At 36.8% G+C, this 19627-nt stretch overlaps 1 protein-coding gene across 1 annotated transcript in view; it reads left to right on the top strand.

Moving 5' to 3' along the window:
• Positions 1–19627, top strand: part of tcf4 (transcription factor 4) — a 170229-nt gene that overhangs the window by 34277 nt on the left and 116325 nt on the right. Inside the window, 2 exon segments of the mRNA XM_081613724.1 lie at positions 3024–3079; positions 4399–4474. Of these exon segments, the coding sequence (XP_081469850.1) occupies positions 3024–3079; positions 4399–4474 (132 nt within the window).

Here is a 19627-nt window from a genome sequence, read left to right as displayed (position 1 = left end):
TTCTTACTGTCGTATTTCAGTGTGTGTGTGTCCTGGATTAAACATGATTGTAGTTCCGTATAGGTACAAGAAGCTTTTCCTCCTCCGCCTTCAATAAGACGGCTGAATTAAATGTTTGTTTCTCCGTCTGCTCATAAATGAAAATGTTTATTTTATATATTAAAAAAATTTATATTAATTAAGAAAAATAATCCAAATCTATGTCAAAAACCAAAGTTTTACTTACGTTGTCAGTTTTATTGTAAATATTTAGGGAATAAATTAAATATTTAGTTGATTTTCTATTAGCTACACGTCTATTACTAACCTAAATATACTAATTATTTAGTTAACAAGCAAAATGTTTAGTGTTTAGCTCAAAATTAAATATTTAACTCGGCTACGCTAAATATTTAGCTTGAAGTTTAAAAAGTCAATATTTACTTTGAGGCTAAATAGTTAGCTTGTTTGGTCTGTCCACAAAAATAACTTGTTTATTTTGTTTACTGAGTAGATTAAAGCTAAATATTTAATTTGTAAACTAAATTTTAATTTGGAAAGCTAAATATTTAGCTTGAGTTTGCTAGCTACTCTTATGGCTACGGAAGGCTAAATGACCCAAATTACTGCTGTTAAGTTTTAACTTTACAAACTTGTTTTAATTGACAAATATGCAAATGAAAATATGGAGCAAACTGAATGTCAACATTCAGAGAGAAGAAACATAAAAAATACCTCAACCCTAAACATGTAAACTTCAGGACGTCGTCATTTTTGCTCCAGTTGTGTTTAATTGTCCTACGGAGCTCCACACCTGTCAGGCGCTGCTGGTCCACAACGCTGGCCTCTTTTCTGTCAGTCAGAAACCTTTTACTACAAACGTCACCGTGTTTGCATCACGCGTTCCCCGGCTGCGGCTTTCCAACCCACTGACACCGTTTGGACCCGGCAGGTTGGAGAGTTTGATTCTATGGGTTAGCGGGTCAAACTGACGCGTCGTGGAAACATGAGTCCAGAAAAATGTGTCAAATAATAAAATGGGAATCGGTCAAACAGGTTTAATGACCTTCAAGAATTCAGGTTCATCTGAGGTTTTAATGTTTAAATCAGTTTTTTTTTAACACGGTTTTGTGTGATCATCACTTTTTGTCAGGCTGATACTAAAAGTATGGAAGGATGAACATGTTTAAATCCGTTTGTTTGAATAAATTGCGAAGCTCTAATTTTCCTGGATTGTTCGTAAACTTTCAGTTTTGGTTTTTGTAATTCTTCAGGTAGATAACTGTTTATATTCATGCTCTTATTGTGAAGTGGTGGAGACCGTTTCCTCTCCTTCCCTAATAACTTTATTTAAAACAAACATGTAGGAACAAAATTAAAAAAAAACTAAATATAAACATGAACACAATATGATGGAACATGGTTGACTTTAGCTTTAGATTGTGGTAAATATGACGGTAATAGTAGAAATAATGTTAATGATTAGCGGTTTAGCATTAGCTTCCAGTAAATACTGTGTTGGTACAGGGCTTAAGTTTAGCAGAACTGTTTATAATTAGCACTTTAGCATTAGCTTTTGTCAGATAAAATGTTCCTATAGCAATTTAGCATTTCCATAGCTAATGCTAATGATAAGTAGTTTAGTATTAGCTACCACTAAATACCACATTTTTATAGCACTTCAGCAGTGGAGAAACTAATGTTTATGATTAGCGTTTTAGCATTAGCGTCCAGTAAATACCATATTGGTATAGCACATAAATGTAGCACAACTGTTTTTGATTAGGGCTTTAGCATTAGCTTCTGCTAATTGTATTGGTCTATAGCTTTAGCATTTATCAGATCTGTTTATTATTTTTGCTGTAGGATTAGCGTAGCTAACTTTTAGTTAGCTTTGCCCACCGCTGATAACTGATTAGTTTATGTAATTATTCCCTAATTGTGGCCGCTTCAGTCCTCCATACAGGATGCTACCTTTATGACACAAACGGCTCAGGCTTGATTTATTTTAGATCTGAATATTTTATTTATAAGTTAATATTTTTCCATAACATGACTTTAATTTAAGCTACTTTATGAAATGACTGTATATAACATGCTGATTTTAACAGGCTGGTAGTTTTTGGACACTGGTGTTTTTGTCCACTCTGATCCCCCACATGCACACATGGGCTAACTGTATTAATAGGAGTCTGTTTTGTGTCAGGCAGATCTTAATAGGATCATTGTGAGAGACATGGGGCTGTCTGTCAGTCTAAGTTCATTAACTGATGATAGATAACCTGCAGAGTGTGTGTGTGTGTGTTCTTGTTTTCCCCCCTGTGTGGGGACTTCGGCCTGATTCTATACATACACGTGGGGACCCGTTTACCCGTGGGGACCAAATTCTGTGTATGTGTGTGTGTGTGGTTTTCGGACTGTGCCTCCCTGTTTGTGGGTCTCTGGTGTAATTTATAGCCCTCAATTGGACGCCTTATCAGGTGCAGGACACATGGACGCCTCCTTCTCTCCTCCTCCTCCCATCTTTTAACTCCAACTTGGACTTTTTTCTCATTTTCCTCTCATCCATCACCCAATCCTCACTTTTTATTACCCAGCGATGCTTTTTTTTATATAATTGCTGCTCGTTCTGTCCTGATGTCTTAAAAACTTGTCAAACTTGTGTTTTGTTTTGTGGAAACGTTTCTGCAGCCAGACTGGAGACGTTTGGGTTGATGTTAGAGAGCCGGTTCTGCTGCAGCTTCAGATGGTTAATAAAACATCTGGAGTGTGTGGGGGAAACGAGGGCGTCCATGGCGTTTCCATGGTTACTGAACACATGCAGCCAGGAATAATGGGAGGGTTTAGATATGATAGATTAATAATATCAGATTTTCTGAGACTGGATGGATGGGAATATCTGGACCATTAAAGTTTCCGGTTTTCCAGACTCCAGTTCCAGTTGCAGCTTCCCAGACCCAATGGCTTCTGTATTCAGGAAGAATTTTAATAACTTCCTTTGCGAAACTGTATTTTTAGTAAATGTTTGTCTTGTTTCCGTGCAGGTATGGAGGAAAGAACAAACGCAGCTTCATGGGCGAGTGGAAGTCGCTCCTCTAAGGTTTGTTTTGTTGCTTTTCTTCCAGTTTTATTAGCCATCAGAAATATTTTTAATAACAAAGCAACTGTTTTCATGTAGAAATGTTCTGGTGGGTTTGTAAAGTTACACTGTCAAAAATTAACAGCAATATTTTGGATTATTTCATAACTGAAAACAAATTAGATACATTTTTCAGTGTCATATTTTGATCATGTTATTCATTTATAAATGTCACCGTTTGAAACTAAATATGTAAATATGGCTTCAAACTTTATATTTAGTTTGAAGCTAATTATTTAGCTAAACATTCAATTAAATGTTTAACTATATATTTAGTTTGGTAACTAGATAATTAGTTAGCTAGCAAATAATTCAATATTGATCTTGCTAACTAAACTAAATGTTTAGTTTTCTAATTAAATGGTCACCTAATTATTTAGCTGGCTAACTAAATAGTTAGTTTGAAGCAAGTTCAGAGCTAACAAACTAAATATTTAGTTTGTATCTAAATGCTTAGTGTGAAGCTAGGTGATTAGTTGGCTAATTAAATATTTATCTTGCTAACTAAATATTTTCTTTAGACATAAACATTTAGTTTGGAAACTAAACATGTTGCTTGTTAATAAAATTGTTAGCTAGCACTCTCTGGTTGCTATAGTTTGAAACTAAATATGTATTTATGTATGTATGTATGTATGTATTTATTTATGTATGTATATGTATTTTAGAGCTACATATTTAGCTTCCTAGCTTAATATTTAGTTTTGACCTAAACATTTAATTAGTAAACAAAATATGTAGTTTGGTAAATGGTTAGCTTGGAGCTAAATATTTAATTAGGTAGTTTGCTAGCTAAATATTGTGAAAAGGATTTTCTGTTATGAAAGGCTAAATAACCAAAATTGTTGACAGTAAAACTTTATAGAAATGCTCCCAGCAGAAAAGCAGAAAAGGAATGGTTGATGCCAACTTCTTGTTCAGATAACTTCTTGTTTAGATAACTTCCTCATCAGCTAACTTCCCGATAAGCTAACTTCCCGATAAGCTAACTTCCTGATAAGCTAACTTCCTGTTCAGCTAACTTCCCGTTCAGCTAACTTTCCATTCAGCTAACTTGCCGATCAGCTAACTTGCCGATCAGCTAACTTCCCGTTCAGCTAACTTCCCGTTCAGCTAACTTCCCGATCAGCTAACTTCCCGTTCAGCTAATTTCCCGTTCAGCTAACTTCCCGATCAGCTAACTTCCCGATCAGCTAACTTGCCGATCAGCTAACTTGCCGATCAGCTAACTTGCCGATCAGCTAACTTCCCGATCAGCTAACTTCCTGTTCTTTCTGCAGAGTTACGCTGACGGATCGCAGTTCATGGCGTCACATGACAGCCTCTCGCCTCCGTACTCAAACTCCAGGCTAACAGGTTGGCTAACTTCCTGCATCTCTTGGTTTGTCGTCCGTCAGCCGCGGATCGGCTGCTTTGTTTTGGCTGTTCGTGTCTGCGAGTGGAGAAACGCCAGCCGGCGTCTGCTCGTTTACCCATGATGCTCTCTGCCTCTGGCGCCAGTTGTGAGCAAATGGCCACTGACACAGATAATCTGCCTCACACACACAGCAGAGCCTAATTACCTTTGACTGGATGCATCAAATATGGAAGACGCTCTCTGACTCTACCTGCCGCCTTTCTGCTTTTCATTGCTTTGATTCGAAACGTTTCATCTGTTTCATTCATAGCGAACAAACATTTTTATTTACAAACAACCAAAAATCTGCTGCTTGTTTGATGCATTAGATCATATATGTAGTCGTTACACAGAGTCAAAGATTTGGGTTAAATGCTGCTGTATTTAAGTTTTTTAATGAAAAGTTTAGTGGAAGGAAACAATATGTTGGAGGGGTAAAAAATTTGTATTTCAGTTAATTTTTAAAAATTTGATTAATTATTGAATCAATTAATATTTCTGTTATCTATAAATAACTAATTTACTTTTACTTATGTAAATTTATTTAAGTAATTTAAGTCAGTAATTAAAATCCACATATAGATTCATTAGAGTCACGTCTTGAGTGTTTGTTTCTGTTAAATGCTGTTGCAGCTACATATATTTGATGGAAAGTTTAGTGGAAGGAAAAAGTGTGTTGGGGAAACAATTAACGTGCTTATTTGGAATTAGATTAATTATTGAATTGATGAATATTGTTGATATTAATTAGTTTCTATTCAGAAAGTGAAACCAAATGTAGATCCACGAAGGAGTCGCATTTTGAGGATTTATTTCTGTTACGTTCTGCTGTATCTAAGCACTTTAATGGAAAGTTTAGTGGAAGGACAGTTTGGATGAGGTGACTCTCCTGCTGTTCCACTTTGTGTTTTATTCTTATTCTCCAGCGAGATGTGAAGCCTGCAAACGCTGCCAAAAGTACCAATATCTGCTTTCATGATCATGATAAGCTAAAGTAGTTATTAAAAACAACCTGGGTAATTGATACGTGTTTCTGGATATAATTGCCTTTGTGGCTATAAATTGGTGAATATTTAAATGTTTGTAAGTGAATTAGCTAAACAAAGGGAACATTAGATGATTTTTTTTGTGTGTGTTTATTTTGTGAAATTTAATCCTAATCCAGTAAAAGCTGCTGGAGGAGCAGCAGGAGTGATCCATTGTGAGCTGGATGCGTTGTGACAGCGTTGTGATTACGGTTTGTGACTCGGAAAGGGAAACGTCAGATTCTTCATCTGCAGCCGAGGAGCCGCAGATTTACTTTTATGATGCTAACGCTAAGAGACGGAGAACGAAACATTTTCACCTTCTACCTCTGGATGTTGGGGTTCACACAACCAGATCACTAAATGATGGTAAAACCACTTCCTGTTGCTATGGAAACTAATGTACATGTGGAAAATGTTAGCGCTTAGCGCTCATTGCTAGCCCGCTTAACGCAGCGCTTCCCAACGGAAAGGTTCAAACTGGCCTTCATTAAGATTAAAGCAAAACGATACATAAATGCCAACCCAAAGTGACTAGCAGCTTTATTAGCATCATCCTGTAGCATCATGCTAGCAACGTAGCATGAGTATCGTCCACTCTGCCCTCTAGCGCTCTCTGTTTGCTATGGTAACCTCCTGGTTTTCTCTGCTAGATGCTCTTGTGTCTCCTTCCCTTTTGTAAAGTAAAAAACTTTGTTTTTACTCATTTTGCTAGCTTGCTGGGTTTATTTTTAGCGCCTGACGTGACCGAGACGAGCGGCTTGAGAGTCACAGGCGGAGAGAGGCGGGTCAACATAAACACTGTTCAGATAATAAGGAAAAAAAAGGAATACTGTAAGATTTTTATTGTTTTGGTCCTAAATAACCTGGATTTTGAGCCCTAGCTTAGCATGCTAATTGTAAACTAGCAAAAAAAAATCGTATAAATACTAAGAAAGCTTAAACAAATTACCCCAAAATCCACTGGGGTCACTTTTCTGTTTGTGTTTTTGATTTTTTTCATTTCACACGTTTCTGGCCTCATTTGCCGTTTATCGTTTGGTGAACGATTTGCTCCACAGCTCTGAAAGCTCCCTGGCAAAACTAAACCGAGGGATTTTGCAGTTTTACCGTCTATTGTGAACATCACTCTGGAGTTATTTCCGTGCTTGAACTATTGCCTTTGATAATCCCTTTTCATTCAGTTGTAAGTGACAGTTGTCTGTTTGGATTATACGCAGAGTGAAGCCTAAAAGGAAGTTCAGAGTTAAATAAACCTGAACATGTTAAGTGTGAAGCCGTCTTTCTGCCCCCTCCCTCCTTTGTAACCTTGTGTGTCGTCTTTAAACCGACCCCCCGTGCAGATTAGAGTGATGTTATGCTCTAGATAATCAGCGGAGGGATTAGTGTCATCTGAGCGACCCCACTAGATTAATCTGTAGCTACACACACACACACACACACACACACGTTGGGTGATCTAGCAATGAGAGGGTGTGTGTGTGTGTGTGTGTGTGAGGGAGGTGATGTTTCTGTTCAGGCACGCAGGTCATTGAGTCAGCGCTGACTTCTCTGTGGGTTAGATCTGTGGCTTTTCAGTGTCATGGCTGACATTTATTATATTTTAGGGTGTTAGCATCATGTTAGCATTAGGGTGTTAGCATCATGACCCCATATAAACACTCACTGTCACCAAACAAAACAGAAATTCAGTGGTTTCAGCTCACAAAATAATGATTAAATATATCAAGTGTTTGCTCAACTTGTCTTGTTTTTCTTTATTTTATACTCTAATAAGCTATTAGCTTTATTCTGATCAGCTGTTAGCATGATTCTGAATCGTTTACAGCTTAGCTCTCAGTAGCTGTTAGCATGTGTTTAACTGTTGGCTGTCTTCAACAACCAACAATTAGTTGTTGGTGTAACTCTCAGTAATTGTTAGCCCAATTCTAAGTGGATGTTAGCTTAGTTTCCAATAGTTTTTAGCTGCTGTTTAAGGTCATGGTAGCTGTTAGCTTAGCTCTCAGATACTGTTAGTTTGAGTCAGATATTGGTGTGATTAGCTGTTGTTCATAGTCTTGTTAGCTGCTAGCTTGACTGTGCAGATTTAAGGTGGACTTTGAGTCATCCTTAAAGCTTGTTACTTTTTCTGTTAGCTTTAGCCTGAAAAGCTGCTAACTTGACTCTGTTTGGCTTCTAGTTTCAGAAGAAATCTGATTTAATTTAAAGCATTTGCGAGTCCAACAATCAGAGCGTTACGCAGTTTGTCATCAGTTTTTGTTGAGAAAAAATTGGTCAATAAAATTGTATGTGGAGTGTTGATACCAATGATGTTCCGTAAGTCCAAGCTGATTGAAACCTACGTTCTCATTTGCCCTGACTGTTATTTCATATTTTAAAGTAGAAAACAAAAGGAGAAGCAGTGTGTGAACCTGACGATGTGGCGCCCCTCCTGCTGTTGGTGCTGAAACGCCGTCTGTCTGACCTCTGTGCGACCTTATTAATGAGTGTTGAGCCATGAGGCCGGACCCCCTCTGAGGAGGTCACATCTGGACACTTTATTTAGAACTACATATATCTGTCTCTCTCTTCGTCGCTCTCACTGAAACGTGTCTGTTTTTCTCTTCCATCCTGTTTTCTTCTTTTCCAACGTGAGCCATCACTTCCTTCCATTTTTTGTGTTTTTGAGTCGTTAACGTTGAGTGTTTTGTCCTCTCCTTATCTCCGTATCCTCCTCTGTGTCCTTCTCATCACCGCGGCTGGGTGTCGTGCCTCGGTTTTACCCTTTGGCACCACGCTGTCACAATGTGCTGCTTTCAGCTGCTTCTGCTCTGAATGTTTAAACAAAGACGAGAAGTAACCTGAACGCAAAACTTGTTGATGTTCCACTAATGTCATAGCAACACAATTTTGCAATCGCAATGTTTCTCTTACATAAGGAATGCAGTTAAAATAAGTTTGTTTACGCCATAAGCATCATCTTCCTATCACTTCCTGTTTGTCTTCTTTGTTGTTTCTGCCAGTAGTAAGATCCGGTTGAAAAGTGTTTCCACAGTTTCGCAAAAAAACTTATTTTGACTTATTAAAAAAACTAGCTTTATTGAGATTGCTGTGTTTTCATCAAGCAAATTTTTTTTCATAATTCCAATTTGAACAATTTTATTGCAGTTTTTCCGCATTGAAATAAACACAATTTTATACGGCTGAAAAATCACCTCATCCTTGTGCAAAAACGTGAGTTTTCTTAAAATTGATGGGTTTCTATTGAGCAAATACATTTTCGTAATTCTGCTTTTTGCAATTTTGTCGCAGTTTTACCGTATTGAAATTCACTCATTTCAAACAACCTCATCCTTGAGCAGAAACGTTTTATGGAAAACATATTTTTTTAAGTTTGTGTGTTTCTATTCAACTTCACTCATTAAACTCAGTGGGCGGGATTAGATGAGACCTTGTTGTCTGATTGGCTGCTTCAAACAGGAAGTCAAGTTAACTTCTTTCAACTTTGTTACAACTCTGTGTAGAAGTATCTTTTTTAATAGTAATTAATAAATCATTTCTGTTTATTTCCAGTTTTAATAAGTTAATGACGTATTGAAATAAGTATAGCATATGTTTTTTTTTTACATTAATTTGGCACTCTTTGCTCTCCGTAGAAGCTATGTTTAGACCAGAAGCCATTTTTGAATAAAAATCAACACACATTTACCTTATTGGAAGGACAATCAAATGGGCTATTATTGTTATTTACAAAAAATATAAACATATGGGACTACAGCAATACCAAAATTGTATTCCAATAAAAAAAAACAGTTCTTACTAAATGTGACGTTCTTTTAAAGATATGTTATAAACTGAGTTTAAAGAAGACAGATTTTTTCATTCCTGGATATTTTCCCGGTTCTGATTGACGGCTCCTCCGTCTCGTTCTCTGTGTTTTCAGTGGATGTCATAAATTGATTAGCGCTTTGTGAGCCGCTGTGGAGTATTTAGCGTGTTATTGTTTTGAAGGGGCCGTGCATCACGTGTAAATGATCTGCTGTAATTAGATCTGACACGGTAATAATGGCTCTCGTCAAGACGAGAGGCGGAAACGCCAAACGGAGACGACTTTAACGGTTTCTGCTCCCAGAAAGAAAGTTTTACTCTGACCAGTTTACTGGACGTAGCGCAGCAGCTAACCGGGTTAGCAGAAATGACTCAGCAGAAATGTTTGTTTTGTGAAGAGAAAAGCAGAAAAAAACAGGAATTAGAGAGAAAAGTTTGAATTCATCCATAAATTTCTCTTTTTATTTAAAAAATTTACCTTTTTATTTTGCAGGATTTTAGGAAAATCTGTAAAAAATGAGTGAAGGTGGTATAGAAATATGGTTTATATTGACATTTGAGTTTCTGTAACATATTGAAGCTAATATTAGCTGTTAGCTTAATCTCTCAGCAGCTGTTTGTATTTTTACTAGTTTTCTTCATTTATCTCTTATTTTTCTGTAAAGGTTGGTCAGTATTATTCTAATATTGTTATAACTTTATTCTAATATTGTTATAACTTTATTCTAATATTGTTATAACTTTATTACTGGGACGTTAAAATGTTTTCCTCATTATTATAATAATTCTGGTTTTATAACTTTCTGGTAACGTTACAACTTTATTGTTCGTCCGATATTTTTACGACTTTATTCTCATATCTAGTTAATATACATCCATCTCTCCGTTCCCTCCCTCCATCCCTCCCTCTGCTCCATCTCTCCTTCGTTCTCTTCATCCTCCCTCCATCTCTCCCTTCATGCCTCTGTTCTCTCCCTCCCTCCATCCATCCCTCCATCTTTCCCTCCCTCCCTCCTTTCTCTCTCCCTCCCTCCCTCCATCGCTCCCTCCGTCCCTCCGTCCTCTCCATCCCTCCGTTCTCTCCCTCATCCCTCCATCCTCTCCCTCCCTCTATCTGTCCCTCATCCCTCCCTCCCTCATCCATTTCTCCCTCCCTCCATCCTCTGCATTCCATCCCTTCCTCTCTCATCCCTCCCTCCCTCATCCATCCCTCCCTCCCTCCATCCTATGCATTCCATCCCTCCCTCCCTCATCCCTCCATCCGTCCAGATGAGTCCCTCAGAGACTGAGCTCAGGTCACTCATGTTGCTCTGTGTGTGTTTTCTTCATGCCTCCCTCTCTGTGTGTGTGTCCTTTATCTTCCCATCTCTTCACGGCTCTGCTGTTATGTGTATGTACAGCAGTGTGTGTGTGTGTGTGTGTGTGTGTGTGTGTGTGTGTGTGTGTGTGTGTGGATGTGACAGACTGTGAAATGGTGCGTAGTAGCACCTGGGCCCTTCAGTGTTGATTGATCGGCTTGGTCATGTGGAAGAGTCCCATCTGGCCAGCCACGCTACTGTGTGTGTGTGTGTGTGTGTGTGTGTGTGTGTGTGTGTGTGTGTGTGTGTGTGTGTGTGTGTGTGTGTGTGTGTGTGTGTGTGAGAGAGGTGAGAGTGATAGAGATGTGCAGCATTAAGCAGTGTGTTTATTGTGAACGAGGGAGAGAGAAAGAGCTCCTCAGTTGTAACTGTGACACCCAGAGGCCAAAGATGAACCGGATGCTATCATCTGAGAGGCAAACTGGGAACCTGAGCGAACTGGGAACCTGAGCGAACTGGGACCCTGAGCGAACTGGGACCCTGAGCGCGGGGTGAACTGGGAACCAGCGACTCATTTAGTGATGAATACAGGGATGAATGCATGGATTCATTCATGTTGTTGCAGCTTCATGTCATTTAGTGATGGATTCCTGGAACCAGGCAGCAACACACTGTCACTTTTACAGCAGATTTTCAAAATAAAAGCTTTCAGTTGTGAACGTGTTAGAGCCAGAGTGAGAAAAAATTGTTTTAATTACAAGAATAAAATCATAATATGAGAATAAAGTTATCATGATGAACTTAATTCTACGAGAATGAAGTAAAAACACAGGAAGACTCGTAATAATGAGAGTAAAGTTGTAATTTATGAGGCTTTGCTGTTGGTTTTAAAATGTTTTATCACATCAGAAAGTTTCTGTGAATCAGCAGCTAAACATGCTGAGCTGCTCATCTTTATTCTCATAATTAAACATTTTTAGTCTGGCCTCATCTCTTTGTGCCTCACATGTTTTAAATTGTTAAAGTTTAGTCATATTAGCATATTAGCATTGGAATTTAAACCAGAACTCAACGTAGTGAGGAGATTATTTATTTAACTTTCTTTGGTCACGTTTTGTCGTTATCCGGGATAATTGTTGTTTAAGATTATCATTTAAAAATTCTGGATCAATAAATAAATCGGACAGGTTATTTCTCCCCGTTTTGTGGCTTTTATTAAATGTGAATAATTTTATTGATTCTAGCTGACCTTTGGTTTGATTTAACTATAAAAAATGAGAGAAAAATACAAGTTAGTTTAGATCATTTTCCTAACTGGATGCCATGTTCTCCTGTCTTTCCTCTTTTGATGAGAATGAATGTGTCGCGTCTCATTTTTACCCCAGGAAACAGAGTAGCTTTCAGTTCCTGGTCTGAATGTTTTGAAATGTTGGGGATATTAAAATCTATGACTATACTGGTGATGATGTCACAGTTTTAGTGATGACATCACCATTATCTCTTCTCAACAAATGTTCCCAAATTAAAGAAAAAATTAATTTAAATTTAAATTATATTTAATTTAGAATATAATTTTATTAATAATAATATTCATTTAAATACATTATTATAATTTAAATATATTTAGATTATTATTAAATTGATTTTAAATGAATGTAAATATTTTATTTTTCAGCCAATTTTAGAGCAAATTTTTTTTATCTAATTTATTTCTTTAAACTATCATTGCACTGACAAAACAGAAATGATGGTTTAGGGATAATTTTAGATTATATATTATCACATCTTCATGTTCTTTAATAGAGCAGTTCAGGATTGTTAAAAGGAAAAATCTAAAATATTTTAATTTTATTTGAAGTTCTAATGAACTTTTTCACAGTTGCAGCTCATTTGGTTCAGTGACACAAATAGACAGCAGTGAGTCTTCATGACTGACATTTCAGGTGTATTTTATTATTCTGGTTCCAAATAGTTATGGCTCTAAAGCTATAAAGAAATACAAAAAACTTTAGTTTTTGGTGGATGAACTGGTCTGGGTTAAAATGTTGAGATAAACGTGACATAAAGGAAAACAGATGCTGGTAGAAACTAAGATGGAGAGACAGATTAGGAGCGAAAGACGGGAAAAGAGTCGTTTATTTGAAACGAAGCCAACTGATAATTAATGCCTCTGACATCACGGTGTTCTAATTAAGCCTGGCATTCATTAAGCCGTGTGTGTGTGTGTGTGTGTGTGTGTGTATGTGTGTGTGTGTGTGTGTGTGTGTGTGTGTGTGTGTGTGTGAATTGGGGGGGGGGGTCCGCTACCAGATTTTAGAAAGGGGGATATGTTTATTTTTTTCAAACAATAGAAAACCAGAAGTGGAAGAAACAACAGTCAGAGTTTGGATTTGACAGGGACGTTGGTGAACAAAGTTGTTGAAAGTTTGCTACAAGCGTTAGCCGCACATGGCTAGTTGTACAACTATCAAGATGGCTGAATTCCTAGAAAACACCCGTAACAGCAGCCTATAAATGTGGGATGCATTTGTTTTTTATGATTAAAGAGTTGATGCTGCAGTTATAAAACATCTTCATAAACTTGATGACGGCTAACTGGCTAAGCTGCCATGTAGCGACTCACTAGCTAGTCTAAAATGAGCTAACATTTTCTCTGATTACTACGGATAACCGGGTTGATGTGTGATTGGTAGCTAATTGGCTAGGCTAGCAGGTTATCGCTAACTTACTGGGTTCAGAAATCCCAACCTTAACACTCAGAAAGTAGCTTCTACTAAATATATCACAGTACAATATGTTAGTATTTTAATACACTAATTCAGGACCATAAATACCACAAAACTTCCAGTTATTTCTTATTTACACATCATCTTAATCAGTTTGTTTAATAGTTAAGCCGCTAGGCTAACAGGCTTTATTTACCAGGCTAAGCTAATATTTTAAACATAACAGATTATAAAAAATGAATTTACACATGATGGCTGAAAGTCAATAGACTTTGACTCCATAGGCCAAAACATTACAGCTAACTTGGTTATCACTATAAGCTACAGCTCAATGCGTAAGCATGATGGCTAAAGGGTTATGCTAACATGTAATGGCTAAGGTACTAGCTTAAGTCATGATAGCTAACTGACTATTAGACTGTCTTATTGGCTAGCTTAACAGATATAATACTGCTGCATAGATGTTTTTTTTAAAACTTTTATTAGTATTTTTGATGGAGTTCATGAATGCTAAATGGCTAAGCTAACAGCTTAAAGCTAGCTGGTTTTTCTAATGAGCTAAGCTAAAGGGTAAGCTAAAACATTACAGGCCAACACCTAATTGGGTCTTGGTAACAGGCAATAGTTTATTTACTAGCTTAAGCCATGATGGCTAACTGGCTAGGCTAACACATGCAATATTGCTGCTTAGATGTATTTATTAAACAAAAACTCTTACAAGTAAATTCCAAGTTTAATAATCAATATTTTTCTAGAGATCCAGAAGTTGAAGCTTAGAGTGGAAATGTTGAGACTAACGAAGTTTAGTGGCTTTTAAATGACAAAATGATAAAACAGCATGAAGTTATAATGAAGTTTGATGAGCTAGCCACAGAGTTCACTGTGGGATACAAATAGTTAACTTTAATTAAATTAGTGAAGCACACCTGAAATTGAAGGTGATCAGTGAGAAACAAATCTATAGATAATTTAGACTAAAAAAACAAGAGATGAGTTAAAAGTAAAGGGAAACAAAATGTAAATCAGTGACGGTTCACCAGGAGAGGCAGAAGTAAAGTTTTGGGATCTGTATCCATTTTTTTGATCGGAGGATTTTCAGATTGCTAATTAGGCATGGAGGGCTAGCCATCGACAGCTGCATTCATCATCATAAAACGTAATAATTAATGACATTCCAACAAAGAAAAATATGCAAATGAGCTCCCCTCATTAGCATTTTCATATTCAGCTCCCATAATGCTTTTGCTGACAAGGTTGTAATTAATGAAAATTCATGTCTCTTAGCTGAGGTCTAGATTGGATCGCATTCATTCGCAATCCCCCAAACGAGAAGTGGAGGGGAAAAAAAAAAATAAAAAACCGCGGCGGGGATCTCTGCCAAGTTTTTAGTGAGACGAGAGGGGGGGGGGGGGGTTAGGGGGGCGAGGAAGATGGAGGTGGAGGGAGGCAGATGGCAAAGAGACGAGGAAATGAAGAGAGAGATGCAGAAAGTTACCGACAGAGAGAAACACTGTGATGTAACGGCACAGAATCACTGCGTTTGTAACAATGTAATTACAATTATAATTATAATAATTCCAATTTTTTGCAACAATGTTGAAAAATTGGAATTATTATTATTATTATTATTATTATTATTATAGTAATTACATTGTTACAGAAAAGGTTATATTTTATTTTTGACCATTTTTCCTCCTCAAAATATTCCAGAATCTGTGTTGATGTTAAAAATTATAATATTTTATAATTGATTTTCATGTTTATGGTCTTGTCACTTCAGTTTAATAATAAATAATCAAACTATGAAAATCTTTTTAAGTTCAAAACATTTATGGCTCATTATGATTATAAATGCCACAATATTTTTTAACATGTGTCACAGTCCAATAAAAAAAATAATACAAGTGTAATTTAAAATATCAATGAAATACATTGGGAGAAGAATAAGTTCAACTTATTGATTTTATTGGTTTGATCAGATTTAATATCCTGATAATATTAGCGAATTATTCTTACATTATTCCAAATTTATCGTCGTATCAAGGCTGAAAACCTTAAAGCTGCTTTTGACTCATAACTGGAACATTAATCAAAGTAATTGATTTGTATTGATTAGTTTGGTAGTTTGATTTATTCTTGTAAAAACAACTTTTTTTTTAAAAACAAAACCCAAAACTGATATTTATATTTATATGCATTTTTAATGGAAATTTTCATAAAAATACAAAATTAGTTTTTTCTAGAAAATACGAAGAAATTTCCAAGTTTTCAAACTTAAAATTTGCTGGTAAAAAAAACTCAGAAGTTTTGACATTAATCTAAAAAATTTGATAGAAATTTTCTCCCTACTTTTCTGAGTAATTTGAACATTTTCAAGAAAAAATCTAATTTTGAGATTAATTTTGAAATTTTCAGATGTTGAAAATTTTTTGCTGTTCAATCTTGGAAAATTTCCAACAGATGAAAATTTGGGAAAGTTTTGATTTTTTTCTTGAAAATTTCCTTGTTTTCTTCCAGACATTGTCTTGGTTTAATCTCAACATTTTTGAGTGTTTTGGATCAAATTAACTCTTTTGTTTTTTCTGTTGAGTCCAAATAAATGAACTCTGTGAAACGCGCCTGTCGGACAAGATGGCCGCCGTGTGCGTGCTGACATCACTGCACTGTGAAACCCGACAGAGAGCAGTAGCGGCGGGGAAAAAATCCAGGTTCTCCACTGAGAATCCGATGAGCGGATGAAACCGCAGCAGAGAGTTGAGTGATTCTGAACCGTCGGGTTGCGGTTCCCCGGTCCGGGTCTGGCCAGACAGACGGGCCGGAACCAGGACCTGGAGAACCTGGAGAACCTGGAATGATGACAGCATTTATCTGGTTGGTGTCGGGGTTTCACAGCCTCAGAGCTTCTGATTGGAGCGACTTTAATGTTGCTTTTTATATTGGTGGAGTGGCGAACAGGAGGCCACATAAAGCAGATCTGTTCTCTGAGTGTGTGTGTGTGTGTGTGTGTGTGTGTGTGTGTGTGTGTGTGTGTGTGTGTGTGTGTGGAGTGTTGGCAGCAGATAGCAGTTGCCCCCTGGGCTTTGCCAACGTGGCGCTGCCCCCTCTGCAGCAGCATGGCACAGCCTCCGTCTTTGTTGTGAAGCTGGCGCTCTCTCTCTTTTTTCTCTCTCTCTCTCTCTCTTTTCTTTCTCTGGGTTGTTTTCTTTTCTGCATATTATCAAAAAACAACCAACATTTATTTTACATTCTGGATTTTTAATTCTGTTTCAATGAAGAAAAGTTGCGTTTAAGGATAAAAAGCAGATTTGTTTCAAAAGAACGAAACATTAAAAGCTCCTTTTGTGGAGGAAAATCTTTGATTATGATCTAAAATCGGCATCATGTGTTCACTAGATTCATGTTTTCACTAGATGTTTTCACTTCTGATTAATATCGGTGGTAAATTCATTCAAGTGAAATCAGAGGAACAAAAAAAGAAGTTTATTGTTTTCATAAATTCAGATTTTCCAGGAAGTTCAACCATTCAACCTGCTTTTAGTTTTGTACATAAATGAATAAATTTTGTGTTTGAAGTTGTTTTCAGACTTTCTATCCTGGTGATAATAATAATAAACGATTAAACTTTGAGTTTAACAAGGCAAAAGAATCTAAAATAATCATATTTTACGCTTTAAGCAAATAAAAACTATGTAATATATCCAAACAATCCTCTGATGGAAACATATTTACATATTTTATAGATGATTTAAGTCAGAGAGTGAAACATTTAACATTTAGAAAGTTACAGAACGTATCAACACTTTGTAAACGGCAGAAATGTTTCTGGTATTTAAAAAAAAAAACACAACTACATTCATGTTATTTAAATCAGGAATCATTTTCAGTTTTTTAAATAAAACAACATGAATTATGTCAGAAAAACGTTAAAACAGGTCAAATAAGGTTTGTGTGATAATTAGCAACATGCTAGCTTAGCAACATGCTAGCTCCTTCAGCTGGAGTTAAAGGTTAAAATTCATAAAGTGAATAATGAGGAAACGTTGCTTTTGCTGTTTCTCTGCACCTGCAGCAGCAGCAGCAGCAAAAAAATCAGATAAACATGACAAACAAACGTCAAAGCTTCATTAAAAACACTTTATTTAAGAAAATAAACATGAAAAAAATACAAAAGTTTTAGCTTAAAAAGACGTGGAAGCTTTTATTGAAACGTGTAAAGGTGGAACGTTGGCAGCAGTCGAGGTGTTCGCTCTCTTTGCGGCTTCGTCTAAACTGAACATGTTTATGTTGTGTGAACAGATGTTTCCTGTGGTAAGCTTTTAGGTAACAGACTCGCCGTGTGTGTGTGTGTGTGTGTGTGTGTGTGTGTGTGTGTGCGCTCTGACACCAAGCAGGGGGGGGGAGGCATCTTTTGGTTTCATTGTAACTGCTGTCAGTCTGTACAGCTGAAGGTGTTTTTGTTCAATATTGCAGTTTTCGCTTCTCTGATTGGCTCAGGAACAAATTTATGGTTTCCAGGCGAAACTGAAGGAATTTCTATGGTTTTGCTGTCAAAAATGTGGAGAAATTGAGGCTAAAGTTTCACCCAGAAAATGAAAAACGTCTGCGTTTGTTGGCAAAATTATTATAATCTTTTCAATAATCTCTGATGTGATGAGCTGCTAAAATAATCTGAGGTGGTTTATAACCGGATTTAGATCAGGGGTGTCCAAACTTTTTGGTTCAAAAATACCAGCAGGCCTAAAAAATATAATTTTTAAAAACTGGAATCACCAAAAATGTTGCTATTTTATTTATTTATTTATTTTATTTTATTATTGATAATTAGGCGCTGTCCTGGTTACCATGGCAACGGAGCCAGACGATCGATTTCTGTCTCATCGGGACGTTTTTTTTTTGGATTTAAAAATGTATGGGGTTTTTGATTTTTTTAATTCATTACTGAGTTTGAAGGCGGCCGTAAAAAAAAATCACTCCACGGGCCGCAAACGGCCCCCGAGCCGCACTGTGAGCACCCTTCGTTTAGAGCGTAATAAAGCGTTAAATAAATGATTAAATTCAGACATAGTGGGAGGTTTTCCAGCTGGGCTACTGCATCTGAAGCTATTTTAGGTTCAGGCTTTGACTAGGCCACTTCAAACCATTCTTTTAAATTGAATCATCAACATGTGGATTTATCTGGTATTTTTGTCACCATCGTGTTGCATAATCAGATTAAGTTTGAGTTTAATCTGACTGACTGATGGTTGGACTGTCTCAGCCCCACATCACCACTCTGCCACCACCGTGTCTGACTGCAGAAATGATCTGAACTTCTTTAGTTGTGTTGCTTTTTCAGGTTTTGTTTCTAACTTTTCAGAAAGAAATAAGAGCTTGTTGTTTAAAGTCAATAATTCCCTAATATTGATTAAAAATAAAATACTAATTTGACTTGTAATAACTTGTGTTAAGTGAAATGATCGGCCTGAGGAACTGGAATATCAGTTTTCCATCAATATTGAGGATAATTTTGATAACAGAGACTTTATGATTAGTTTTATATGTTTGTTTTGTTTATTTATTTTGGATATTTAAAATGTCTTTTAGCTCCAGTGTCAAATATTTCTGATAATTTAAAGTTTGTTGATCTCTGAAAATGAGTTCATGCGATATTTTGCCTGAGAATATTATCGTTTATCGCGATAAAGTTCCAGAACAATTTATCGTCTGGCTAAATTAGAAACTGTGACCTGCAGGTTATTTTTCTATTATTTGCACCGTTTGTTGTTTTTGCAGTAATAATAATAATAATAATAATAATAATAATAATAATAATAATAATAATAATAATAATAAATGTGACTGCAGGAACGTTTCTTTCAGCCTCAGGAACATCTGAGCGTTTTCAGGTTGTTACTTACATAAAGCAGAATGTAGATTAAGAACTCACACCTCCCGTCGTAACGCTCTACATCCTCCCTCCTCTTCCTCGTTCTCGCTCTCTCTCTCTCCCCCCGACGGTAGCCTCGTTCGCCCTCCTCTCTGGCTCGCTCCGTCTCTGTACCATATGGCGTAGCATGGTACATTTAGCTTGTCAGTGATAATGGATGACCATGGAAGCCCAGTTTTGCTTTAAGCGCTAGCTTGCTGCTTGCCGACTCGCTCTGTGTGTGTGTGTGTGTGTGTGTGTGTGTGTTGGGTGATGATGCTTTCGGCTGTGGGATGAGGGATCATGAAGCTGACGTTCACTTAACTCACACACACACACACACACACACGTG

Source organism: Poecilia reticulata, chromosome 12 (genome assembly GCF_904066995.2).
Source record: "Poecilia reticulata chromosome 12, P_reticulata-male-v2, whole genome shotgun sequence".
Lineage (NCBI taxonomy): Eukaryota > Metazoa > Chordata > Actinopteri > Cyprinodontiformes > Poeciliidae > Poecilia > Poecilia reticulata.
The sequence above is the reverse complement of the archived record's forward strand: the minus strand, read 5'-3'. Positions and strand labels throughout refer to the sequence as shown.